A 27,052-nucleotide genomic window follows, 5' to 3' on the forward strand; every position below is an offset into this window, starting at 1 on the left:
ATTTTTTTTTTTTTATGGAATCCCGAATCAGCTTTGACCTCAATAACAATCAACGATCGGCCTGTCCAAACGAGGACTCGCCGGGAGTTGCAGGCGTCTCCCGGCAAGAGGGCGCTGATGTGCCCCACAACCAACTGTACTCTTGTCCTTCTGCCTTGTGCTGTGGGCCCTTTCTTGTCCGCCCTTGTGCGGCGGCCACTTTCTCCGCTCTGCACCATGTTTCTCCTTCCTCGGCAAAAATGACCCCCCACCCCCACACAAAATAGCTCAAAACACATTAGTTTTGCCACGACGGCTGCGAATAACCACTGGTGCCGTGCGTGGACGCAGTTTCAACCGCGTCGTCGTGTTTTGTCCCCCCCCCAACACGCATACACACACGGTAGGTTTTAGTTTGAGAGAGGAGGAAGGTTGCCATTTTGCGATATCCGCCGCTTCCGGTATTCAGTGTCGCGTGTGCGTGGATTTTCACGTGAATTCGCCGTTTGCCGCGGGGGTGATGTGTCATTTTAACCCCTCCACGGCACCCTGCAACGTGTGGAAATCAACGCGTGTTAATACTTTGCGGGCCTATTTCGTCTCGTGTCACCCCCCCACCCCTCCACCGCCACCTCCCGTGAGAGTGGAGTGGAGGACTCCATTTTGAAGGCTGTACACCCACTGAACTCAACTCCTCGTCTCGGCACAGAAAAGGCAGGCGAAAAACGATGTAGACCACGCGTGTGTTTTTTTTTTTTTTACTCCCGAGTGTTCATACGCTATCTCTTTTTTTTGTTTTAGGTAGAAGATGACCGCTGGGTGGAAGTTCGGCGCGTGACGTCACCGCCGTCGTGTACTGGTGATTGACGGCTCGTTTAGGCGAGGTGGGCACATGTGGAAAGGTGGATTTTTAAAGCCGGAAATGGACCTCTAAATCAGACAAAAGCCACGTTTGTGCTATAAAGTTGTGTTCAAGAGAAGAGAAGGAGTACGTTTGTCTTGCAGGAGCATGTATTAGTGAGGGGAGGTGTTGGAGGAAGAGGAGGACGAGGAGGAGGGTGGTGGAAGAAGAGATAGACGAGTTGGGGGGGGGGGAGTGCTCCTCGGGATCCTGGCCTAGTAGTGCCGCCGCCGGGACTCCTGTCGCTCTCATCCGCTGTCAAAAATCCGGGAATTGCCTCATTTGCGGGGCACGATGGAGGCGGCGGGGCTCGCGAGGAAGCTGCTCGGCACGGGAATGGTAAGAATCTCGCCGCGGATTGCCGCCTTCACTCGCGTTTTGCGTGATTTTTTTTTTTTTTTTAAATAATTATTTATTTAATTTTTTTTTTTTTTTTTTTTTTACATGCCTCCCCAACCACACAGATGCGCGCGCACACAGACACAAGCCTACACTATCGATGTGCGTGCGTGTTTGTGTTGACTGGCGTCGTCCTCTCGCATGTTTTTGTTCTATTTTGACAGTACTCACACACACGTTGTGTCATAGGACGCATTTGCACACGCACCACCCGGGCCATTTTAGTGTGTGTGCTCTCATGCAACACACTTACTACATAAACACAAATGCATGACATGGCCTCCATCACATCACTATTGGCTGCACGGGCTACAAAAAGATGTATCCCAAGATGTCACCCACTTTGTTTGTCATTTTATACGCGGTGATGGATTTTTCTCAAAACATTCACCTCAAGTCAAGGGTTCTCAAGATGCACAATCCAAAAAAAAAAAAACAAGACATATCCAACAGGCGGTAGATGTTGTTATGGTTATTATTCAATTTTCAGACCAAATTAATCACTTAGATTAATCCTGGAGGAAAAAAAAATGAAGATTGGCTGACAGCTAGTAGAGTATACCGGGCAGTAATTTACATTTTTTCAATACCAAACTGTGATTACACTTTAAATCTGATACAACGCAGAGATCTGCGTGCCACACACGCCAGTTTTCAACTCAAGATCCAAATTAGTCATTGTAAATACCTGTCCATCCGTTTTAATTTTCACCTCGCAGCAATGTTTCCTAAACCTTTTGAGCCAGACACTACTTTTAAAACCCTTGAAGAAGAAGACTGGGCCAGCTAGGAGTGTAGTTTAAGGGTAAATTGTGAAAAGTTAAATTACCCCCACCCCAGAGGTGTGTGCGTTACAAATTTCAACAAAATTCCAAAATGGATCACGTATTTCGAAAAACAATTTTCACCTGAAATCTAGCCTTTTAAAATAAGCTAGACTGACTGGCGGTAGCATAGGAGGAAATTTATTTTTGTGAAATGTGCCAATTACAGGTGTCCGCATCCAACAGTTGATATTGGATATCGGGTCGATATCGGCAAAAGAAATCAATCTTACCTTCTCTAAAATTAAACACAGACGACAACAAAATTACACCCGTTGCGTGTTCAAATGCATCACAGACGTTAGTTTTTGCTCACAGAAATCGCAACTCAAAGCTTGCACTTTATAAAAAACACCACCATTGAGGAGCTAAAGGAAATTAGCATTGAACTCGCAGAATTTACATAATCTCAAAAAGGAATATTGGTACACACAAAAACAGGCAATTTAACAATACTCTCAGGCAAACATTCTTCAAGTTCTGTGAAAAAAAAGTTAACAATCTTCAATCGTAACCTCTTTGTTACCGGAAGTGTGCATCTTATTCCATGTGTCGGATTGCTTGTCAGGGGGAAAGACACGTGCGGCAACAAGAGCAACTCTATTAAACTCAAATAAAATTATTGTATTCGAGTGAATATTCGTATGTTGAAGCCTTTAACCCATTGGTTAATAAATGGGTTACTTTTTCTCATACTGTTTTCCCCAAGATGTCAACAAATAGCTCCAAAGGAGTCATTTATGTTCGCCACAGCTTGGGTTTGACCTTAAAACTGCAAATAAGTGATTTAAAAAAAAAAAAAAAAATAATAATAGAGGATTGGTTCCCCCCCCCACGCAAAAAAAAATGTCTGAATGCCTAAATGAATATGCTAGTGTTCACTGCACTACCATGCTGTCTGACTAATCAAAAAACAAAACGGAAGACATTGATGTACTTCACCAAACAGACTGAGGGTCTCATTCACTACAAAATATATACTATACTGCATTTTTAACACGGTGTCACCATGGATTCGGGGACCCTGCGGAAAGTTTGAGTCTCTACAAGTCAATGCTGCTAATTATCTCTGGTCCCTTTCAGTCACTGGCCCTTAGAATTTGCGTCACTTTGTATTGCTGTTTGTGCTCCAGGCAAGTAGTAGCAACAATAATACTGATGACAATCTTCCTATTTCAGGGTGGAACCTTGCCAGCATGAGTGGGCCACATGCAGGCCCAACCCGGGACTGCAGCCGCCCTATAACGCCTGCCCGTGACCTCTTCTGCAACCCCCGATCCCACCAAAATAACGACACCCACCCAATCATGTCTGCTGCCGCCTCCTCCCTCCAGCGGGCGTCCATTTACGGCTTTGTGCAGAGAGACCCTTCGCCCCCTTCGTCCACCTACAGCCCCCTTAGGAGACTACAGCATCTCACCACCATGGTGAGCCAGCCCGACCTGGTTCTACCCACCCGGGTGGGTAAGAGCTGGGAATGGGGTTCTGATGAGAAGGAGCCAGAGCGCGATTCCTGGGTTGACTGCACCGGCAGGGATTACTATGGTGGTAGTTTTGCAAAACAAGCTGAGGTCCAAAATGGTGGCTCTAAGGAGGAGCTGGTAGCAAGCTGTAGCAGTCCCATCGTGTCAGAGAGGAAGACGGACGGTTGTTTCTCATGCCCACCCAGCCCGGCCTTTTCTCTTGATAGCAACAGCCCCTTTGCAAATGGCCTCCTTCATTTTGAATCCTCTTTGTTCGAGGAAGAGGATAACAACGATGGCGAGAGAGGGCAGCAGCAGGAGGCGTTCCATGCCATTGTAGACTCCGAAGATAAACCTGAGACACCAGAGAATGAGCTTCAGTCCGTCTCTGTGAACTTACAGTCGGAGTCCAAGGATACAAATGTTCCATCGGCGAAAGTCATCACCCGATCCCAGTCAACGGGCTTTCGCCGAAGGTACTGGGATGTTTCTGATGACGAGTGGGAGAGTGACACGGATCTCTTCCTTTTCGGTGATAGCCCCTCCAGGCATTTGATGGCAAGTGTTATCCCAATTACAGAGAGTTTGGTGGATCTTGCGCGCTGTTTTATCACAAACCCCATGCTAAATTACCACGAATGTCATAATTATAAATATTTGTATAAAAAACACTCATGGGCCAATAATTTAAAACAACCTTTTGTAACTAAATTACTTTTTGTGCCATGTGATTCCATATTGTTATTTTGCTGCACAAACTAGATCGTTTTGTGCTGTTCTAAACATCAAGTTGATACTGTTGTAAACCAAGGACCCTTTGTAAATGTTCTTTCTCCAGACCACTAGGGGCCAGTGTTTGTTTTTCTACTGAAGGGCAGACTTACAACATTTGGCACTGGACAAAATCAGGCTCACTATGTCCTTCTTTGTTGTTGCTAAGCCAAGGTCTAAGTCAACTGGCTCTGCAATGGGTCTGACAGAAATGGCACACACGATAGTTGTAGCTTTACAGAGAGTCCCGCAACTTTCCATAATTTGGGTTTGGTCCCTTACCCTAACAGTTGTTTTACCTGGTGCTTCTTGCTATTTAGACAGTGTTGTTATAATCACAGTTAGTAGTGTACACTAACTTGGTACCCTCAACGGTACATGAATAAAAGAAATGAAAACGCATTCTAGGTATTCGTGGATGTCAAAAAATTGGACCTTTCTAGCCCTGTGTCCGGTGAGTACTAAACGTCAATCACTTTCGAATTCTCATGGGTGATTTTTGCATTATAAACATCAGAGCGACATGAAACGAAGCTCTGTGCCACCAGTCAAGTTCCTTGAAGGCGAAGTCATTTGGGCAAAGTTCAACCGACGGCCGTGGTGGCCCTGTGAGGTGATAGTTGACCCTACACAAGGAGCCTATCACAGAGTGAAAGGTGAGCCGGTAACAACGATGACCACTCTCGTTTGCAAACCTATTGAACTGTTTGGATGTTAACCGATGATTGTGATTTAACTTTAGAGCCCAGCGATCGGCCCTGTCGACTCTATCACATCAGAACTTTTGGGAACCCAGAGGAGAGAACCTGGGTGGAGGATAAATCAACTCACATTTTTCATGGAGGCTTTCAGTTTGAGCAGCTCGCGCAACTGCGCCGAAAGGGGAAGCATAGGGGTCAGAACCACAATTACACGGTAATACTCTTCTTTAGTATCTCAATTATTACTGCATCAAATGTTGATCTGGAATTTTATTGTCTTTGGCCCTCCACAGATTGCTAAACGGTATGAGGTGTCTTGGAAAGCCGGTGTGGCTGAAGCCGAAACTATTCTCCAGCAAAGACCCAACATAGACTCTTTAACTATGGAAAGTGCTTTCCAAGACACTGCACCAATAGTGACCAAGTCCTGTCCAGCTATTTTGCCTTCTCCTCCACCTGCCTCCACTTCCACAAAGGATTCTCACATAATCAATGGATCAATATCTTCCAAGATATCATCCACGGTAGAAAATAATCAAGGCACTTCAAAGAAGTCTCCTGACGAGAGGGAAGACAGTAACTCCTCAAATCAGCAGTCTGAAAAGATCCAACATGATAGCCCCAACCAATCAGATAAAAATGGAGAGTGCCCTTATTCGGACCTTGACTCAGTCCCTAAGATTTTGTGTCCTAAAGCACTTGAACGTCAAATTATGATGACTCAGTCATCTGGGAATGTCCTCAAGGATGAAAAAAAACAACCAGAGACGCAAAGTGGTCATTGGTTCAGTAAGTCGGGCAAAGATAGGCGACCTAAAACTGTTACTCCAGATCGGCCTGATCGTACTCTTTTCAGCAATGTGCCCAGTAAGAAAAAAATCCCTGTAGTTAAAAACATGATAGCTCAAGGGGATTCGCCCTCCTACACTGGGCAAGCTGACCAGTCTGGATTTGAAAATGCTGACACAAAGCTTGTGTTTGAACAGTCATGGCAGTTGGACTCTCAAAACATCATTGTAGCTAATAAATCTTTTGAAAGTCCTGCTGAGCTTTTGTCACAACACGAGCAATTAATGGATTCTTCAGACCCTCTTAGCTTGTCACAAGTGCAAGAGTCTGTAAGCTTTTCTGAACCTCAAGGATTTTCACAAAATCAGCAGTCAGTGGGTCCTATAGACCCTCAAGGATTACTACGGAACCAGGATTCTCAGGGTTTTTCTGCCTCTCAAGTATTGTCTCAAAAACAAGAGCCTGTCTTGTCTTCTGACCCTCAAGAGGCATCACAAAAGCAGCTGTCTGTGGATTCCTCTGACCATCAAGGACTAGCACCAAACCATGATTCTAGGAATTGTTCTGACCTTCCATGGTCTTCAGAAAAATACAAGTCAGTGGTTTCATCTGACCTTCGAGGATCGCCTCAAAAGCATGAGTCCATGGATTCTTCAGACACTCGAGAACCATCACAAAAGCAAAAATCTGTGGATTTGTCTCATCCTCAGGAATCTTCACAAAAACAGAATCCTGTCACTTCTTCTGACCCTCAAGAATTGTTCCAAAACCTAGAGTACAGAGATAACTCCAAATCCCGAGGATTGTCACAGAATCAGGAGTCACTGGATTCATCGGACCGAAGAGAATCGTCCAAAAAACAGAAGTCACTGGAATATCTTGGCCCTCAAGCATTGTTACAAAAGGGGTCCAGGGCGTCATCTGACTCCCAAATGTTGTCACGAAAGAATAGATCTGTGGATCGTTCTGACCGTCACAGTTTACCCCTAAGGCAGAAATTGCTGGATTCTTCTGATCATCGACAACTGTTGCAAAAGCAGAAATCTGTGGATTCGTTTGGCCCTCAAGGATTGTCACAAAAGCATAAGTCTCTAAATTGTTCTGACGCCTCAAGATCATCAATAAATCCTACGTCAGCGGATTCTTTTGTCCCTCAAGGATTGTCACCAAAGCATAAGTCTCTGGATTTTTCTGATGCTTCAAGATCATCGAAAAATCCTACATCAGCGGATTCTTTTGCCTCTCAAGGGTTGTCACAAAAGAACTTTAGGGTTTCTTCTGACCACCGAAAATTGTCACAAAATCAGACGTCAGTTAACTCTTTCAAACGTCAAAGACCTACACATAAGCAAGAATCTAGGGATTCATCTGACCCTCGTGGCTCATCACAAAAGCAGAAATTTGTGGATTCTTCTAACAATCAAGTAGCACCAAAGCAAGTGTCCAGGAAATACTCTTCAGATCCTCAAAGATTGTCACAAAGTCTGGAGTACAGAGATTTTTATGACCCGCATGGATCATTACAAAATCAGGAGTTTGTCGATTCTCCTGACCATCGACGATTATCTGAAAAACAGAAATCTGTGGATTCTTTTTGTCCTCAAACATTGTCACAAAAGAGGGAGTCCAGCGATTCTTCTAACCCCCAAACAGTGTCACAAAAGCAGAAGTATGTGGATTATTCTGACCCCGGAATATTATCACAAAAGCAATCTAGGCATTTTTCTGGCTCTCAGCAATCATTACAAAAGCAGGAATTCGGGGATTGTATTGATGTCCACGGATCATCTCAAAAACAGAAATTATGGGATTCTTCTGACCCTCAAGAGCCGTCCCAGAATAACTCAATGGATTCTTTTGGCTCTCACAGTTCATCACAAAAGCGGGAGTTTGTGGATACTTTTGACCCCCGAAGATTGTCACAAAATCAAAAATCAGTGAATTCATCTCACTCCCGAGGATCATCACAGAAGCACAGGTCAGTGGATTCTTCAGTCCCCCAAAGATTACCACAAAAGCAGTGGTCAGTGGATTCTCCTGACCCACGAGGATCATCACAAAAGCAGAAGTCTAGGGACTTCACTGACATTCGGAGATCACAAAAGCTGAAGTCTATGGATAATCATGACTCCTCCGGTCTTTCACAAAAGCAGGAATCTAGGGATTCTTCGGACCCCGAAGGATTGGCACAAAAACAGGAGTCCAAGTATTATTCTGACCCTCGGGTTTCGTCACAAAAGCTAAAGCCGGTAGATTCTTCTGATACTCAAGGATCATCACAGACGCAGGAGTCCAGGGGTTCTTCTGACCCTTGTGGAATATCATACAAGGAGAAGTCGATTGATTCCTCTGAAGCTCGAAGAGCATCACATAAACGAAAGTTAGTGGAGTCTTCTGGCTCTCGAGTGTCAACACAAAAGACAGATTACAGGGATTCCTCTGACATCCGAAGACAGTCACAAAAGCAGAAGTCAAAGTATTCTTCTGGCTGTTCTGAAACATCACGTAAGCAGAAGCCACTAGATAGGTCTGAGCCCCAAAGATCCTCTCATAAGACAAATTTAGTGAATTTTGACCCTAGAATAGCAACACAGAATCTGGAGCGCAGGGATTCCTCTCATCTCCGAAGATCATTACAAAAGCAAGAGTCCAAGTATTTTTCAGACCCAAGAGTTTCATCTCATAAACTGAACTGCAGGGATTCTTTTGACCCTCGAGGAACATCACATAAGCCAAAGTCAGTAGATTTGTCTGGGCTCCGAAGATCATCACATAAACAGAAATCGATGGATTCTTATGACTCTAAAGTATTATCACAAAAGACTGATTATAGGAGCTTTTCTGACCCCCGCCGATCATCACAAGTGACAATAGAATCTTGCAGGCATCCTAAAAAGTGTGGCTATTCAAAGGATCTGCAAATTATCTCTTATTCTAAACACTCTGCCAAACATTCTACTTCTCTAAGTAGCACACGTGTTAAAAAGTTCAGCAAGAGAATTGATGTAAAGCGCAGTAGTCAACTTCATTGTAAATTGAGGGCTAGTAAAAGGGTTGCTCTTCATAAATGTTACCAGACAGAAAGAAGGGAAAGTAATTCCAAACCCAGTTCAAATGAAGTATCAACTGACCTGCAGGCAATATTAGACCTTCAGAAATCTCTGATTACCAATTGTAAACTACCTTTTGTTAAGCTGGTACGTGAAGACATAAATATTAAGAATTACTTGAAGTCTAATTTAACTATTTGTTGCAATGACCAAACTGTACATCCAAACAGTAAGGAAGTCCTAAGCACAACAGTTGCTCACTCCTCTGTGTCAGACCTGGTGGACGAAACAGCACATGACTCTAAAAATAGTGTAGAGAAAAATGTTTCTGATAATTGTGAAGACCAAAGTGTTTCTAGAAATACTGAAGACAACGGTGTTTCCGGAAATACAGAAGAGAAAACGTTTTCTAGAAATAGTGAACGCAAAAGGGTTTCCGGAAATAGTGAAGACAAAAGTGTTTCCAGAAACAGCGAAGACAAAAGCGTTTCGAGGAATATTGAGAACAAAACGGTTTCCAGAAAAAATGAAGACAATCCTACGTCCAGAAATAGGGACTACATAATTCCGAGAATTGGTGAAGGCAAAAATGTTTCTGGAAAGCTTGAGGACAAAAATGTCTTGGGAAAAATTGAGGACAACAGAAATCATTTGGACAAAAGTTTTTCTGTGAGTAGTGACCACAAACTTTTCTTCAGAAAAAATGAGGAGAAAAGTCTTTCTAGAAATAATGAAGACAAATGGAGTTTTACAAATGCCGAAGGCAAAAGTGTGTCCCGAAATAGTGACGACAAAGGTGTGTCTGGAAATAGTGAAGATGAATGTTTTTCCAGACATAGTAAAGACAAAATGATTTTCACAATTGGCGGAAACAGAAAAAATGAGGACACAAGCCTTTCTAGAAAAAATGAAGACAAACCTGTGTCTAGAAATTATGATCCCATAACTAGTCCTAGAAATACAGAAAAGAAAAGTGTGTTTAGAAACTATGATGATCCAATTGTTTTCAGAAATAGTGCAGACAAAAGTGTGTTCAGGAAAGATGAAGATCCAATTGTTTACAGAAATAGTGCAGACAAAAGTGTAACCAGAAATGATCCAGATAGTTCAGAATCGCAGATGGCATCGACAGAGGCCGAAGTAAATTTGGAAACTGGTGGCTCCAACAGTACTACCCTTTCATTTGACCTTTCACAAAGCTCACAGAACCATGAGACCTTTGTCCCGAGCTCGGTGGACATCACAACCACTGCTGCCTCCCAGTCTGATCGAAATTTAGTATCTGGGAATATTCAAGTGCTCCAAGAGCCATTGGTCCTTAAGACAAATGCCCTTACATCACAGACCATCCCTGATAAATTGCCTGAAGTTCTACCACAAGATCAGCCTGCCCATCTTCCAGCCAGTAATCGATTGATGACTAGAGCTCTGAAAACAATGAAGGTGCTGGAAAATGTGAAGCATAGAAAGGTTAAAAAGAAGGCTGCTCAGAAAGAACTCTTTCGTCGTAGCAAAAACCAGGCAGACCATAAGTGCCATTCTAAGAACAGCGCTTTGAATTCAGAAAGCAATTTGGATGTTTTCTCTAAAGTAAAAACGGTCAAATCCCAAAGTAGTGCCATTTGTGACCTTGATCAGGACACTGTTTCTAGTTGTAATACGCCTCCTTTGATGTTTCATGGTTATACTGAAGTCAAATGTGAAGAGGAGGTCCTTTCATTATCTTCAACACCTCCAATGGACTTCATACCCCTTACCTCCAAGGTAAAGGAGGGGGAACTAAGCACCCCTTTATCGTCGCCTTCCTCACCATTTTCTTTTATGAATTCTTTGAAAAACGTGAACGAGATGTCCTTCCAATCCGTGACTGACGAGGCCAATGGCAAAGCCCTCGTCTTCAAACCAGACATGAACTACAAGTTTAGCACTTTTCTTATGATGATGAAAGACATGCATGACACTCGTGAACGTGACGGGGCTCCCTTAGAACTGGAGATTGGACCGCCAAGTGCCCATGTCAAAGAGGAGCCCTTGGTGATGCCTGGAATGACTGCACTCAAAAGTCTAGAACCGGGCATTGTGAACGATGATCCAGATTTTAGGCCATACAGGCATTCAAGTAAAAGTCGCATGCCCAAGGGGCCTTACAAGAGAAGAAGCAGCTCCACTTGGATGAAGACTAAAGCTGACCTCAAAGTGCATAGTCGTCCTGCCAGGTCTGGACCTGGTTACCCAGGTGTGGGGTCCTTGCTAGGAATTGACTTTTCCTCAGTGCTGGATTACTCGACGAAGGTCCGATCCCTGTTAGATGTGCAGGCCTGCCACTGGGAGTCACGGGCCAGGAATGATGAGGGATTGTTGAGGTGGGGCACAGACTTTGAACAGATGAATAGTTTTGTCTCCAACTGCACCGAAGCCAAGACCAGCCTGGCCTGCAGCACCGGAGAAGGCGAAGACAATTCATCAGGTAAGGAACGTCTCCGCCACAGCTTGTATGATATATTACAGTAGTATAAAATATCTTCATGCCAGCTCTCCAATTCTCATTCATTATTTTTCCAAAGTCTAAAATTGTGTTTAGCAAACTAACTATTAAGTAACCTTAATGTCATTTCTTATTGATTACAACTATACACTAGATTTACAGATGCTTTTGAAAGTGGGTGTAAAAATGCCCCCGCAAAAACAAATAAGGGAGTGTGTATTTATCCTTGTGTGAATCCTAAGGTACCTTCATTCGAGTTAGTATTTAATGAGTACTGAGTACGGTATGGAAATTCAGGGGTAAAGAGGTGTGGAGAAATCAAGTAAGACTCTGTACCCATACCCATTGTACGCTTTTTTTTTTCGTGTAACAGGAAAAAGTACAGCCGGTTATTCTTTCTCGCTTAGAATTGACAATTCTGCAATCTTGTATAATTTTGAGGACAAAGGGACTCAATATAAGAACCTAATGTATAAAATAAAGACAGCATGGTTATGAATATTGCAGTCAGTGTTTAAAACTGTCTGACGTTTTAGCTCATAAACGAATACGGAAACCGAGCAAGAGGCTCCTGGAATGGACTGAAGAGTATGACGAAATATTTTCTTCGAGGAAGAAGACCAAAAAGACACTTCCGACAATTACAATGGTAAGAAAATAAACTTGACAATTCGTATACGTATAAACCTTAAATCTGCCGCTCCATTAGGACAACACGACACTTTCATCGGAACTGCCCGTTTTGGAGAAAAGCGCTCTTGAGCCCCCGTCCCTGGACGCACTTCCTGAAATCCAGACTCCTCCTCCGGAGGAAATCACCCTCACGACCGAATTCCAAATCCCTAGCGCTGAAAACACATCCCCGCAGGAGGCGCAGGTGCTCTCCATTGACACATTAACTCCGCCTCCCGAGGCCGATGTGGAACCGTTGCTGATTAAAGGCCTTGCTGGCGATACCGGCGGTGAGATGACTAATGTCCTATGCTCACAATAGTAAGAATCTATAATTCATAATGTAATTTTTTTTTTTGATTTTCTTTGCAGGCAGCGTTCCTTTGCTCCAGAAGAAGCGGAAGAGGAAACCAACTCCAAAAATCCTGGAATATTGTCTAGAAGCCGAGGCCTCGGTGGGTTCGAAAAAAAAGGTACGTCAGAGAACACCGCGTTCTGTGTGTCTTGAAAAATCAGCCAAAATGCCATTTTGAAAATGACTGGGAATACTAGCAACTCTGCGCTGCTAACAGCTAGTAGTGAATGAGTGATTTAAAATTGCATATACTACTAATCTTCCAGTTGTACCTAGCGTGTCAAATAAGTCTGAGTTTGTCTGGCATTTTTACCAGAGATCCCTTTCTGCTTTTATTTGTCACAGATCAAAATTGTGAAGAACAATTCAATTGCTTCTCCTCAATCAGGTCGGTGAAGTTATTTTTTGGGGGCATTTTAGTGCCTTTTATAGTATGATCTAACAGTTTTTCGTTTGTCTCCCATGTTCATATCTTGTTCAAAAAACTCTTACCTTAAAAGTAAAACACCACTTCACCTCCCCTAACACGTTTTACCTTGCAGCTTATCCTGATCCAGATCCTTTAAAACCGATGAGCCCGGGAGTCTCCATGTTGTCACCCACCTCGTCCACGGTGACCCACCCGACCCCCTCCAGCCCTCCTGGGTCCCCCCTGTTGGCACCGGTGCCATCTGAACAGGCGGAGGACTTGCCTGCAGACATCCATCTTCCTCAAGCAGAAGAAAATTACAAGTACACGACGGAGTCGGAGGTATCGGGAGCTTTGTTGTGTCCATGGAAAACTTGATGACTTTGTCACAAGATTTATTGGTGAAGTAATGAGTGACAGAAAAAAAAAACTGTAGTAACAGTTGTGTTTCGAACAAATGTGTTGAAGGAAAACATTTTTATTCGATGCGCTTTCCCATTTTGTTCTGCTCTACCAGGGAGAAGCCTCCATGCTTGACCAGAGCTTCTCCTCCATGAGAGACGACTCGTCGCTGTGTGACGAGGGAATCGGATCCTCCAGGAGGGTCATTGGGGAGCGAGGGGGCCCTGCCTCCTTGAAGGAGAACGTTTGTCAGGTGGCTGCACAGTTATACTCGTGTAGCCTGATTATTATAAAACATCAAGTTGAAGTATTACTGGAAGTTTGGACCCGTTCTTGAAAAGTGTGAGGACGGGTCTAACCTTTTGACTGGTATTTGTATCTTTTCCAAGTCCAAAACCTTCACGGGAGCATTCTCAAGTGTAGCTTAGCAAATTTGTGTTTGTCAGTGTAGCTTTGTGTGTGTTGTCAGGTGTGCGAGAAGACAGGGGAGCTGCTGCTCTGCGAGGGTCAATGCTGTGGCGCGTTTCACCTGGCCTGCATCTCCCTGGCAGAGGCCCCCAAAGCCAAGTTTGTGTGCCCTGAATGCAAGTCAGGTAAAAACAGTGAACAGACAGAAAGTGGCAGGTTATTAGTTTTTCGTCACGTCAAACTCTATAGAAATCTATTTGTATATTCATTTTGGGGGCGGGGGCATTAAGTTGACAAATGAGAACTAAGATGCCCTCCATCCATCGCATGTCACTTGACGACAAGCTTCAAAAAAGGTTTGCGTTTTGGTCAAACCAAACATAAAACAAAGGGAATTACGCTTGGTGTATTGTGTGTACAATTACTTTAAGTTTCTGCTATCGTAATGCTGTAGACAGGCTAACCAATAGCTTTAATACGACGACATTGTAATGGTAGTTTTGTCATTCTTCAAGCAATGGATATTTGAATGTTAGAATGCATTCAGGCACATATTCTTTATCCTCTGCGATGAATGACTAAACCTACTGCATTTTACTGAGGAGTTGTAACCGTCTCCATGAATGTCTGGATTTTACTGAGCACTGGTGTGCAATGTGGCCTTTTAATTAATTTGAGCGGGGAACGATGGTAAGAGAAATGATACAGTTGAGATACATTTTTGTTTCGTGGTGTAGCATGACATTTTTTTTCTGATATAAAATGTGAGTTAGCTTCACAGCAGTTGGGAAAAAGTTTAGTGAATGGTGTCTTTTTAACATGCAGGCGTCCACACCTGCTTCGTGTGCAAAAAGCGCAGCGAAGATGTGCGGCGGTGCATGATCCCCGTGTGCGGCAAGTTCTATCACGGGGAGTGCATCGCCGCCTACGCGCCCACCGCACCAGTCAGCCGTGGCTTCCGCTGCGCCATCCACGTCTGCCTCACCTGCTTCATCGCCAACCCGGGCAGCTCCTCGGTCTCTAAAGGTGAGTCGTACACCCGTCCCGTCGCCTGTTGTAGCGACCTCGCCTGCTTTGCGTGACGTGTCCCGTTGCGGCCAGGTCGTCTGGTGCGGTGTGTGCGGTGCCCGGTGGCCTACCACGCCAACGATCAGTGCATGGCGGCCGGATGTGTGGTTCTCTCCAATAATAGCGTCATCTGCCCCAACCACTTTACGCCTCGGCGTGGTGTCAAGAATCACGAACACGTGAACGTCAGCTGGTGTTTTGTGTGCACCGAAGGTAAACAACAACCTGCTGCTATTCTCATTATAATTTCATATATGGTAACTCAGTAAAATTTGACTGTTTCCAGTGTAATATAATTTGACCTAATAATGCAATTTAATGTGTTGTCCACCCACCAATCAGAAAAGAAATGTAGTGATGGAATTATTGAAAAGATTCTAAAAATTAAATCATCCATCCATCCATTTTCTCAGCCGCTTATCCTCACGAGGGTCGCGGGAGTTCCGGGGCCAACCCCACCCAGAACTGGTTGCCACCCGATCGCAAGGCACATAGAGACAGGCAACACTCACAATCACACCGAGGGGCAATTTAGAGTGTCCAACGAATGCATATTTTGAGGGGAAACCGGAGTCCCCGGAGAAAACCCAGCAAAAAAAATCTAGAACTTTTGCAGTGGAAATTCTATAATGCACAAAATGGCATACTAATGCAAATGTTGGCCTCCATCCTGTAGGGGGGAGTCTGCTGTGTTGCGAGTCATGCCCGGCTGCCTTCCACCGTGAGTGTCTGAACATGGAGATGCCCAAAGGCAGCTGGTACTGCAACGACTGCAAGGCTGGCAAGAAGCCTCGATACAAGGACATCCTGTGGGTCAAAGTGGGACGCTACAGGTCAGGAACAGAACATTGTGAATACAGATATAGCTAAATATACCACACAAATGCCTCATAAAAATTAAAGTAGTACTCATCGTTAATTATGTATAATTAACATAGAATGAAATTTTATCCCCTTCACAGCATTGACAGTGAAATGCTGTGTTTTATTTGTCTCTCGCTGCGCCAAGGTGGTGGCCCGCCGAGGTGAGCCACCCCAAAAGCATCCCAGAGAACATCCAGCGCATGAGACACGACGTGGGCGAGTTCCCCGTGCACTTCTTCGGCTCCAACGACTACCTGTGGACCTACCAGGCACGTGTCTTCCCCTACATGGATGTTGACGCAAACAGTAAAGAGAAGATGGGCAAAGGCGTGGATGCCACATATAAGAAAGGTCAGAAGATGCCACCCGGCTGTACGTCCGGACGAGTCGTGATCTCTTCCGGATTGTGCCTTCGCCTACAGCTCTCGAGGAGGCGGCGGTGCGGTTTCGCGAACTCCAGGCCGAGAAGGAGCTCCGCCAGCTTCAGGAGGACAGAAAGAACGACAGGAAGCCGCCACCGTACAAACACATTAAGGTCAGACGTCGCTGTGGGATGATGGTTATGATGAAGACTGATGTTGAGAAACTCACTTCCCAAAAAGCACAAAAGTGACGTATTTTGTTACTCTTCAACTGTCATATCAACGTAGCAGTAACATTAAGCACAACCTTAAATATATTTCAGATTCCTGGACAATAAATATGACTAAAGCCGTTGCTTTTAGTTTAGTCATTTCAATTTACACATTGCCTTAAGAATAAAACCTTTTAGGCTGAAATTAAAAATGAATATAAATCACTGGTTTTAATATAATTACTGTATATTGAAGGTGCCCTTAGCGTCTGCTTGTCTTGCCAAATGCAGTAAGCGGACCTGTTTTATGTTACATTTCACTTACTTTGACCAAAACAACCACAATTCTAAAGTTTGACATTTTAACCTCAATCTGTGGATAGCTTTCAACAAGACAACAATGCAAAAACTTTAAAAACTGACTTTACACCAATTTTATCGGTCTGATTGGGTCGGTCGATGAGTTTTGATGTCATAAATCGCCGATCCAATCGGTGACATCATTAATGGGCTCCGAGAAAGACATTCACGCTACGTCGTACGTCGTCGGCTCGCAAGCCATTCAACTAACAAGCTCGTGCTAGCGTTCGTGTTTGTGTGTAAACATGCTACCGTTCTGTTGAACACACGATCTGACCAGAGCAGTGAATTCCAACCTTTTTGAAGCTGAGACACATACTCTACAACTCAAAAATCTCGCAGGACACCAACAAACCTAAATGTTTAAAAAAAAAATACATTAATTGCTGTATGTACTTACTGCCATCTAATAGAAGCCCATTACTTTGTTCTGTCAATATGCGTCACTGACATAGATAGATGAACGAAGAAATATGATTTATTGTAAACATTTTTTGAACAATTAATAAGTAAATAAGAAAAAACAGTAAATGAACAGGTCATTTCAATACACTTATTGCTCTATCTTTTGATTGGGTCAGTTAGTGTTTTTTTTTTTTTTTTAACTCGGTTGGCCCCAAAAATGCTGATCATGTAAAGCCCTTTATAAACAATAAAATTAACAACTACGAACAATATTACCAACGATTTTTTTTTTTCCATATAGTGTACGAATGTGTAGATATCATAAAACGTTACATTAATCCTTCCCACCAAGCATCCCTCGTGCCTTGACTCCTCCCCTCGCAGGTGAACCGGCCGATCGGAAAGGTGCAGATTGTCACGGCCGACCTGTCGGAAATCCCACGCTGCAACTGCAAGGCGACGGATGAGAGCCCGTGCGGCATGGACTCAGAGTGCATCAACCGCATGCTGCTGTATGAATGTCACCCGCAGGTATGGGGGGAAAAAAATGACGCTGGTCTCCGACTGCGCGTTTCTAGGTCAAGGTTCATTTTCAATTCCGCGCTTGTGTTGGCTGTCACTGGGATAGTGCAGGTGTGCCTAATGTTGTCCACACTGTCGACTAGAGAAGCTCTGAGAAATTACATAATAATTTGTGAATTCGTTGGTCATTAAAAAATCATTAATGGTTTTACTACTCTGTATTAAATATTAACATGCTGCAGGTTTGCCCGGCCGGCGAGCGCTGCCTCAACCAGACGTTCAGCAGACGTCAGTACAGCCAGGTGGAGATCTTCAGGACGCTGTCTCGAGGCTGGGGGCTACGCTGCGTGCACGACATCAAGAAGGTACCAAAAAAAAAAAAAAAAAACGCCACGTGCGCCGTTATCCCGCGTAGCTTCCGGAAGCTGTTGACGAAATTGGTTCTGCGTATTTTTCCAATTAGGGTCAGTTCGTGAGCGAATACGTCGGGGAGGTGATTGACGAGGAGGAGTGCAGGACCAGGATCAGACACGCCCAGGAACATGACATCTGTAACTTCTACATGCTGACGCTGGACAAGGTATTTGGATTGAATGGAAAAGCAGAATTAGCGCCGCACTGTAATTCATCGAAAATAACAACATTCAGAATCATAAGACAAGTTTTAGATTAAGTACTTTATTCACTACAAATGCAATACCACAACAATTATGAGACCTTTACACAAAAACAAGCCCAAAAGCATTTTTTTTCCACAAAAAAATCTTTAAAAAGCAAGTATAAACTATCTGTAAATATTTTTCCGGTTGCTTCCCTCAAAATAAGACAAAATTGGAATTACAGCAGTTAGAATGCACATTGAAGCGATAATCCAGTGGAATGACCTTTCTGGAAAGGATGTGAAGATTTCAAGGAGTGCATTGCAGTTTAAAGTGACTCGTCGTGCATGCGATAGTCTGGGACCACATTAATGCTTCAAATGTATCAGATAATCCTCAGTTGGTTGTGCATGGATAGGTGCAAGAAGCTAGTATTGGTCAACAACAGATGTGCAGAGTGGTCAGACTACCACGGTTGTTGTTTTCCTTTCGGCTTGTCCCTTCCAGGGTCGCCACAGCGTATCATCTTAGATGAACGCATATATATGTTTGGCACAATTTTTACGCCGGATGCCCTTCCTGACGCAACCCTTCTCAGGGAGTGGAGGCCCCAGTGGGATACGAAGCCACAACCCCTGGTTTACCAAACCAGTGCTCTAACCACTGAGCTACGGGGCCTCCAGACTACCACAGTGAGTCCAGAAATAATCTCGACTACATAATACTAATTGGCCACATACCCAAGCGCGATTATCCCCAGTGCCCTAACCCTAGTGGTTAGGTTAGTTGCCTCGTTCGTCCACTTTTTCACAGATTTTACCAAACGCTTAGCGCATTTAAGTACTTGGTTGTGTGTAGGTATTCAGTACATAGAACAGTGATCGAAGGAACTGAGGGCAGCGCGGGGAACGGCACGGTATACGTTATTTATTGTGGTCTAGCAGTGGTCTAAAGTGTTAATTTCACTGGTTGGACAGTTTATGTACTGCTTCTATTTAGGGAGTTCACGGTTGTGTTTAGCTTTGTTAAAATCTAGGATAATGAGTGGTGTATCTAGGTATTTTTTCTCATTCTTGTTTACGTCTTCGGCGAGCATTAGCAGTGCTGCGTTTATGCTAGCTTGAGGCGAAATGTAGACAACGATGAAAGAAGCAAACTCACGCCGCGGTTAAATTGGCTGACAGTTCAAAAATAGTAAGTCTAAAATCGGGCTGCAGTGTCTGCTGAGTTATGTGACGTCCGTGCACCGTTTTTCATTAAGAAGTACAAACACAGCCTTTTGTTTTCCACGAGAGCTCGGCAATGCAATCAACCCGGTGAATATGGAAGCCGGGTAGCGCTATCACGCCGTCAAATGCGAGTGCACAGCCAAATCTCTGTGAAGCAAAGACGGGCGCAGCGTCCAAAGTCTTTGGTGGTCCTTATCAGGAGATTATGCTCATCTATTGTGTTGTGAAGAAAGCGTAGAATTGCAAGGTCAGTCAATGGGAGCGCTGATCTGGTTCCTCACCTTGAAAGTCTGACTTGGATAACGGCCCGTGTTCTTTGCCTCCATGCTCTGTAGACCTTAGACGCGGTTAGTCGCTCCTCTGGTGAGTAACTCAGGGGAAAAAACTTGGCAAATTTACGATAGTTGTTGGGGGGGGGGGGGGTGTCCAGGTAAGATTCTCTGATGGTTAGCAAGTCTTCCCTTGTGTATTAGACTCCAGAGACGACCAAAAAAGACCAAATCATAGACAATAATAGGAAGCACCAAACGTAACAACACTAAGACTTATTAGGAGACAAGTTCTAAAATGAGTACCTTGTATTTTATAGAAATACCAAATGGCATGAAGAATCTATCCGTCCATCTTGTCGCTTGTCTAGACAAATGTGTCATGTGATAGGCTTGCTGCTTTGCATTTAATATGAATTTGGTCTCGACTTGCTAGGACCGCATCATCGACGCCGGTCCGAAGGGGAACGAGGCTCGCTTCATGAACCACTGCTGCCAGCCCAACTGCGAGACGCAGAAGTGGACGGTGAGCGGCGATACGCGAGTCGGGCTCTTCGCGCTGGTGGACATTGCGGCTGGTAGGCGGCTTCAGAAAAAAAAAAAACGAAATCAAAATCAGGACCTCACAGTCGGATACTCACTAAGTATTTTTGTGTTCAGGCACTGAACTCACCTTCAACTACAATCTGGAGTGTTTGGGCAACGGCAAGACGGTGTGCAAGTGCGGTGCGCCCAACTGCAGCGGCTTCCTTGGTGTGAGGCCCAAGGTCTGTTTACCGGTCTCTGCGTCAATCTGTTTTAATTCTAAATTGGGGTCACGTGAGGTGCATTATTTTTGTCTGCTCGGGGTCGTGATCCTCACACGTTCTAGTCAAGTACACTATCTGTGACTTTGCATGTGTATGGCTTTAATAAAGGGGCGGCCCTGGTGTGGTGAGTGACATGGGTGTCAGCGAGTGAGACCGTAGAGTCGGCATTTACAAAGTATTTCCTCCTGACTTGCCATCTTTCTGCAATTTATTTCCGTGTGAATAATCTGCGCGGCCTTTTCGCAAATTATGGTTTCCTTCCGTCAGAACAACCCACCGTCGGACGACAAGGGTCGCAAGCTGAAGAGACGTGGCCACGGCAGGCGCAAGAAGAAGGTGGTGGTGACCAAAGAGCGCGAGGACGAGTGTTTCAGCTGCGGCGACGGCGGCCAAATGGTCTCGTGCAAGAAGCCCGGCTGCCCCAAAGTCTACCACGCGGACTGCCTCAACCTCACCAGGAGGCCCGCCGGTCAGTGCTAATCAGTCATGCTTAATGATGTCACTGCTCACCTTTCACATTCTTGAACGAAATTGAATGAGTTGAACTCTGCAATGTTTCCACCAAGCAGACCAACCACTATCTTCCCTTTGGTTACTCTTCCGCTAACCAGACTGACAAAAGTATCTAATTTCAATAAATTGTATTTTACTTCAAATTAGGGGTTGAACCGAATGGTCAACTTGTGGATTTTACCACTTCACAATGACTGTTGGAGCTTGAAGTCAATTAAATGGCAGTCGCGCGTGTTGTGACATGAACAGCGCAGACGCCTTGCTAAAATCAGCAGTATGGTCAGCGCAACAAACTAGCAGCGGTGCCTCAAGTGTGTAAATCTTTCATGAAAACAGACAAATGTGAAAAAACACGTCTACGCAACAATACTCTGTTGCTTCCATCTATGTTTTTCTTTAGTAGTGAATACCCATAGAGACAGGCAAAATACAGATTGCAATATTAAATAAGTGTCTTTCGGGTTGTCACGTTAAGTCGCCACAGTGTGACATCTCAGATGAACCCTCATATTTGTTTGGCACAGTTTTTACGCCAGATGCATTTTCCTGACACAACCCCTCTCGGGGAGTGGAGGCCCCTATGGGATACGAACTCACAACCCCTGGTTTACCAAACCAATGCTCTAACCACTGAGCTGTGGTGCCTCAATATTCTCCTTCTTTCAAGAATGCTTCTTTGACACCAATTACTGCTTTACTCTAAGTCTTTGTGTGGCATTTGTGGGAGGCCCAATAACTCAGTGGTTAGAATATTGGTTTGGTAAACCAGGGGTCGTGAGTTCGTATCCCGCTGGGGCCGCCGCTCCCCGAGAGGTGTTGCGTCAGGAAGGGCATCCGGCGTAAAAACTGTAACAGACAAATATCGGCGTTCATCTGACGGGACAAGCCGAAAGAAACTTACTTACTTTACTTTTTCTTTGTGTGGCATTTGTGTGCAAAGAAAGACTTGAAGGTTTGTGTTTATTTGTTTTCTTTTTATGGCCGTTCTTCTCAGGACGCTGGGAGTGTCCACGTCACCAGTGCGACATCTGCGGCCAGGAGGCGCTGTCCTTCTGCGAGATGTGTCCCAGCTCCTTCTGCACGCAGCACCGCGAGGGCCTGCTGTTTATCTCCAAACTGGACGGCAAGTTGTCCTGCACTGAGCACGACCCCTGCGGGCCCGACCCCCTGGAGCCGGGGGAGATCCGCGAGTACAACCCGCAGCCCCGGGCCTTGACGTTGGGCTTGGGGATGGCCGTCATCACCCCTTCCTTCTCGTCCTCCGACGGCGCCGCCGACCCGGCCGTACCCGCCGCTGCGCCTCCCGCCCCCAGGAGGGTCCAGGACATCGGCCGGGAGTCGTTTGCTACCTTTTCCATCCCGGTGCCCATCACCATTCCCGTGTCCACGCCGGCCGTCTCGCCGCCCGCGAGCGGCGGCGTGTTCGACCTGCCGCAGTACTCGCCCATCTCCTCCTATGAGGAGGAGAGGGACGTGCTGGAGGAGGACGGGGAAGAGCTGCTGGAAGATGAGGCTCTGGAATACCTTGAGATCAGAGATGACGACGACGACGAGGAAGAGGAGTAACGCGGTGAATTGTGAATAACTTAATTTAGCAAATCCCACTGGTGTGTCGTCAATTCTGTAACAGGAAGCACTCGTGACAAGCTCGGACCATTTGCGCACACGCCCTCACTCGACGGCTGTAGAAAATAAATTTTCTTCGCACGATGTTGCGCCATTACCTCATTTCAAGCTGCATCCGCACTTGCCAGCCATAATATTAAGTACACCTCACGAGTGAGTGTCAATATGAGAGCTGTAGCCAGTATACTCTGCCTTTTACACGGATAATACCAGATATCATTCAGAATGGCCGAGTACTGATATCGGTATTGGGCAGATACGCGACTTATTTCAAGGTATCGCTGCCGACACCAGATACAGATATTTAAAGCAAAACAAAATCTGACAGGGTAAAATCTGCGCCTGTGATGGTTTGGCACATTGGCCAATCAGAAAGAAATGCTTGCATTCACAGTTATTGTATATATATCATTGTGTTGATATAAATTTTAGATATTAGAAGTACAAGTATTGGTAGTCTGTATTGGTGAGTACTCAAGAATGAATACTGGGGGGAAAAAAAAGTTGTCAGACATGAAGTGTATTTGGCTGAATAATCCAATATTGTCATCCCAGAAGGTTTGGCGCGCTCTGCTGATTTTGGCTTTTTACTGCACCATTTGGCCCTGGACGCAAACGTCCGTTCCTTGTTCAAATGTGGCCGGAACATTTGGAAGGGAACTCGGTTGGTTTGTTTTGTGTAATCATGCTCGCGAAAATAATACAATTAAACATGAACAAAATGAGGATCAAAACGATACCGCTCGGCCTCCGCGCTTACTGGAGAGTTTAATACTATTAAATGATCACGAGAGTTCATGTAAGAGTTTCATATTGAACTCATTTTTTATGTCTATGAATTAACCGTTTTTGATTGTACTTTTTAGAATAAATTGTACTATAATTAACTCATCTGACAGACATTTTCTAAATATTACCAGCCGTTTTAGTGCACTTTGATGTTTCAAGATCCACAGAATATTGCATTCCCTGACAATGTAACCATCAAAATCACCCCACAAAAAAGTTTATTTTTCTTTCACTAGAACAAAAAAAAAAGTTCATTTAGCTTTTTCTATTCTTGAGTAATCAGCTGTGGAACGTGATTGACCAGAAACACCAGTTTCTGACCAAAAAACAAAAGCTTTTTGTGAGAACCTCAACCCAAAACGCTGACTTTGGTGCTAGTTTTTTTTTTTTTTTTTGACACGTCAGCCTATTTTAAAAAAAAAAAAAAGTAAGACACGACTTTTAATAGCAAAATTATTTAAAGCGACACAGCTAATTAACAGACCGTGAGCAAGGCTGACTCACTTCTTGGCTCGAGTTAAAAGCCGAAATGAGAAGAAGAAGAAGAAGATATGTTTTAATTGTTCAAGTTGGAGATGCCTGAGCTCGGCCAAATTCAAATGTGCTTGCAAAGTGAGAGAACGCTGCCATCTGCAGTAATCCGTCAGTCATTGCGACAATTTCCAGACCTGGATTTTACACACAAGCTGAGCGAGACTCTCTCCCATACCAAAAGTGTACAGGCAGGAGTTTTTGACACAGCTTTCATATTGAATCTGACACATTCACTCGGTAACGCGCTTGGTTCGATCGCTGCGTCGTGCGTTACAGTCAGCCCCATACCTGACTGAGCCAGTCGTTCTGGACTATTCGTTCCCTGCTTTCTGTTCTGCCGGACACTCGTTTTTCCGAGACAGGTTAGGGTACAGGCGGACATTTTGGACCATCGGAGCAACCCTCTTTCGACAGGGGGGGCTTCAACTTTTCCCCTCCGGTGTGTGAAGGTGATGCACCCACAGGGGCACATCACAGGATCATGATAAAGGACATTTCTCGGAATGTGGCGCAAGGGGAGATTTTAAAAAAAAAAAAAAAAAAACATATGGGAAAGGTAATGGGATCCATCCCTTAATTTATTGTTGACTCCTTTAAGTTCCATTCATCCCTTTTTGTCTTTTTCATTGTTAGGTTCACAGGTGAGGTGGAGCCTTTCTCAGATGACTTTTGCGAAGAGAAGTGGGATGCACGTACAGTTCTTTTTTTTAATGCCTGGTACAACTCAAGGTACACTAGTTTGATCAAACATAACGGCGGTGACAAAAACGGCTCACAAGAGTCCAATTTTAACAGCTGATGCCTACGGTTTATGTATTTTGGAATCGGCCGCGTTTCTGTCGTGTTCATAGTCTTCTTCGGGTAATCTACTTTTAGTGGTCCCAGGCAGTAAAATGAAAATTGAACAAACGCAGAGTGGTCTAAATATTTGTTTTCTGTGACTGTGGGGGGGGGAAGCATTCACAACAGTAGAAAAAAAAATGTTATCTTAAATGACACTCATGATTATGTTTTGGTAGAAAAGCCACTGGGACTGAGCCGAGGTTTAAACCCGGAACATTTCGACTGTGAGGCAGACTTGTTAACCACTCTCCACTCCCTACACTTAGTCCTCCCTCTCTTGTTGATCTTAAAACTTTTTGAACCGTTTATGCGCTTCCAACTTCCAATTTTGGGGACTTCCCATTCTAAGACTTTTGGTGCAGACAAGTGAATTAAAAAAAAACAAACAAAAAAAGTCTTAACACTGAAACACAGGAGAGCGCACTAAGTTGCAGCGTGTACACCGTAGTCATTTATTTATATTACCGTAAATGTCACGCACAACAACTGCCGCCACGACGCTTGAGCGCGAGTGTGTCGCCTTCGGGATTAAATCGCGTGTATGTGTGTCATTTGCCTTAAAGTGTCTTCTCCCCGGAGCTACTTTTGAAAGGGATGGATTGGTCGCCCCCGTACTAACACGTCTCATTCCAGCCGGTTTCATCTCGCCACCATCCATGCGCGCAAATCTACAGAAATATACAGTTAATATAAATATATATATATAGATATATATATAAGATGTGAAATAAGCACTTTGTACTGGCCTCGTTTTTTTTTTTTCTTTCCTGCTCCAACATGAAGCCAAAATAAAAAGTAGATCTGGAAGTGGCAAATTTCCATTTTTTTGTTTTGTGTGATTTGAGTGTACACGACAGTTAAAAAAAAAAAAAAAAAGTCTTTTAGGCTTAATTCATGAATTTCTTAGGTAAATGATACAGATAAAATAGATTTTTAAAAAAATAATAATAGAAAGGAGGGCTGCATGGTGGCTCATCCAGTAAAGCATTGGCCGGACAGTTCTGAGGACCGATGTGCGATCCTGGCCACGCCCGTGTGGAGTTTGCATGTTCTCCCCGTGCCTGCGTGGCTTTTCTCCGGGATCTCCAACATCCCCAAAACATGCGACATTAAATGGACACTCTAAAATTGCCCCAAGGTGTGACTGTGAGTGCGACTGTCTCGATGACTATTTGTCTCTATGTGCCTTGCGATTGGCTGGCGATCAGTTCAGGGTGTACCCCGCCCGCCTCCTACCCGTTGACAGCTGGGATAGGCTCCGGCACTCCTCGCAACCCTCGTGAGGATAACCGGCAAAGAAAATGGAAGGATGGATAATAGGAAAAATATTTTTGGGAAGACTTGAAAAAAAAAAAATGGAAGTGGCTCTGAATCAACTGCAAAAATTGAATTTCTTGTCAAGGATGTGGAAATTTTGTGGGTTTTGGGGGATTTCACTCACTTCACGACAATTATTTTTTACATGCACAAACATTTATTTTACAATATATGAAATAGGGTGTATGTTTAAAACCAGCAAAATTATTATTATTATTTTTTTTTTTTTACAAAGCAGCACAGAATCATTTTGTACTTTCGGCCACATTCGCGCTTTTTCAATATGCACATGATACAGAACATTTTCTGAAGCTTGTAATTCCTCAGTCAATCATCAGTGTAACCTCTTTGTGTATTTGTTTAAAAAAAAAAAAAAAAGATTTGGCACCATGATTTGAAAAGGCAATAAATAAGCAAGCAAAGAAATGCTGGCTGTCAAACAACGCTGCAAAATATCTGAGGTGACTTCATGTCAGTGTGCCTCTTAGATGTCTTCGTCACGTAAGTTGCCGAAACTTCCCAACAGAGGATACAATCGCAAAAAGGCAAAAGAAAAAAAAAAAAAAAAAGTCACTCACTTTTTCATTCAGGCAGCTCGGGAAATGCAAGTTGAGGACCCCGCAAGAAGTCCAGATCTCAATCTTTTGTTTCATTAGCCAGCGGTGGGCTGAATTTTCACATGCAGCCCGCACTGGACGCAGGAGGAGTAGAGACGACGGCATAAGCCAAAAGGTAAGCAGAGCTACTTTGTCTTGGTTGCTGCACAGAGAGACCGGAATCCATTTGACGCCGTGATCCATTTTGCTTTAGTTTTGGAGACTCCCGAGTCATTGTGGTAACAAAAACAGTACCTGCGAAAAGCCCAGCACAATGTAAAGGACGGCTTGCTTACAGGAGACAGGACCGCCCCCTCAAAACAGACTGACTTTAGTGTAACGTGTGCTCTAATCCTTGACCCTCTGTGTATTTTGGTGAAAGCACGTCACTGACATGATTAAAACACATAACCCTCCCAAAAAGGTAAACAAACGGGTCCCAGCAGTCTTCAACCATCAAAGCTTGAGAGAAGATTCCCTTCCGGATGAAATGTTTGTTCTTGAATTCAAACCTCCACGCCGCAGAG

At 44.3% G+C, this 27,052-nt stretch overlaps 1 protein-coding gene across 2 annotated transcripts; it reads left to right on the forward strand.

The window, feature by feature from the left end:
- Positions 1-26,937, forward strand: nsd1b (nuclear receptor binding SET domain protein 1b). Of its 2 annotated transcripts, XM_061804371.1 has the most exons (26): positions 1-382; positions 781-863; positions 985-1,219; positions 3,283-4,124; positions 4,855-4,993; positions 5,080-5,252; positions 5,332-11,344; positions 11,899-12,011; positions 12,072-12,324; positions 12,407-12,507; positions 12,735-12,777; positions 12,932-13,140; positions 13,316-13,453; positions 13,670-13,793; positions 14,434-14,634; positions 14,710-14,889; positions 15,353-15,509; positions 15,686-15,891; positions 15,963-16,075; positions 17,264-17,410; positions 17,644-17,766; positions 17,865-17,981; positions 19,935-20,076; positions 20,159-20,265; positions 20,575-20,776; positions 21,815-26,937. In XM_061804371.1, the coding sequence occupies exons 4-26, from the start codon at positions 3,300-3,302 to the stop codon at positions 22,384-22,386; spliced, it is 10,398 nt and encodes a 3,465-aa protein (XP_061660355.1). In that variant the 5' UTR covers positions 1-382; positions 781-863; positions 985-1,219; positions 3,283-3,299; the 3' UTR covers positions 22,387-26,937. The 2 variants fall into 2 exon arrangements, with proteins under 2 accessions (XP_061660355.1, XP_061660354.1); XM_061804370.1 differs by having other exon boundaries at positions 781-1,219.
- The last annotated feature ends 115 nt before the right edge of the window (positions 26,938-27,052 follow it).

This window comes from Syngnathoides biaculeatus, chromosome 18 (genome assembly GCF_019802595.1).
Source record: "Syngnathoides biaculeatus isolate LvHL_M chromosome 18, ASM1980259v1, whole genome shotgun sequence".
In the NCBI taxonomy this organism is placed as follows: Eukaryota; Metazoa; Chordata; class Actinopteri; order Syngnathiformes; family Syngnathidae; genus Syngnathoides; species Syngnathoides biaculeatus.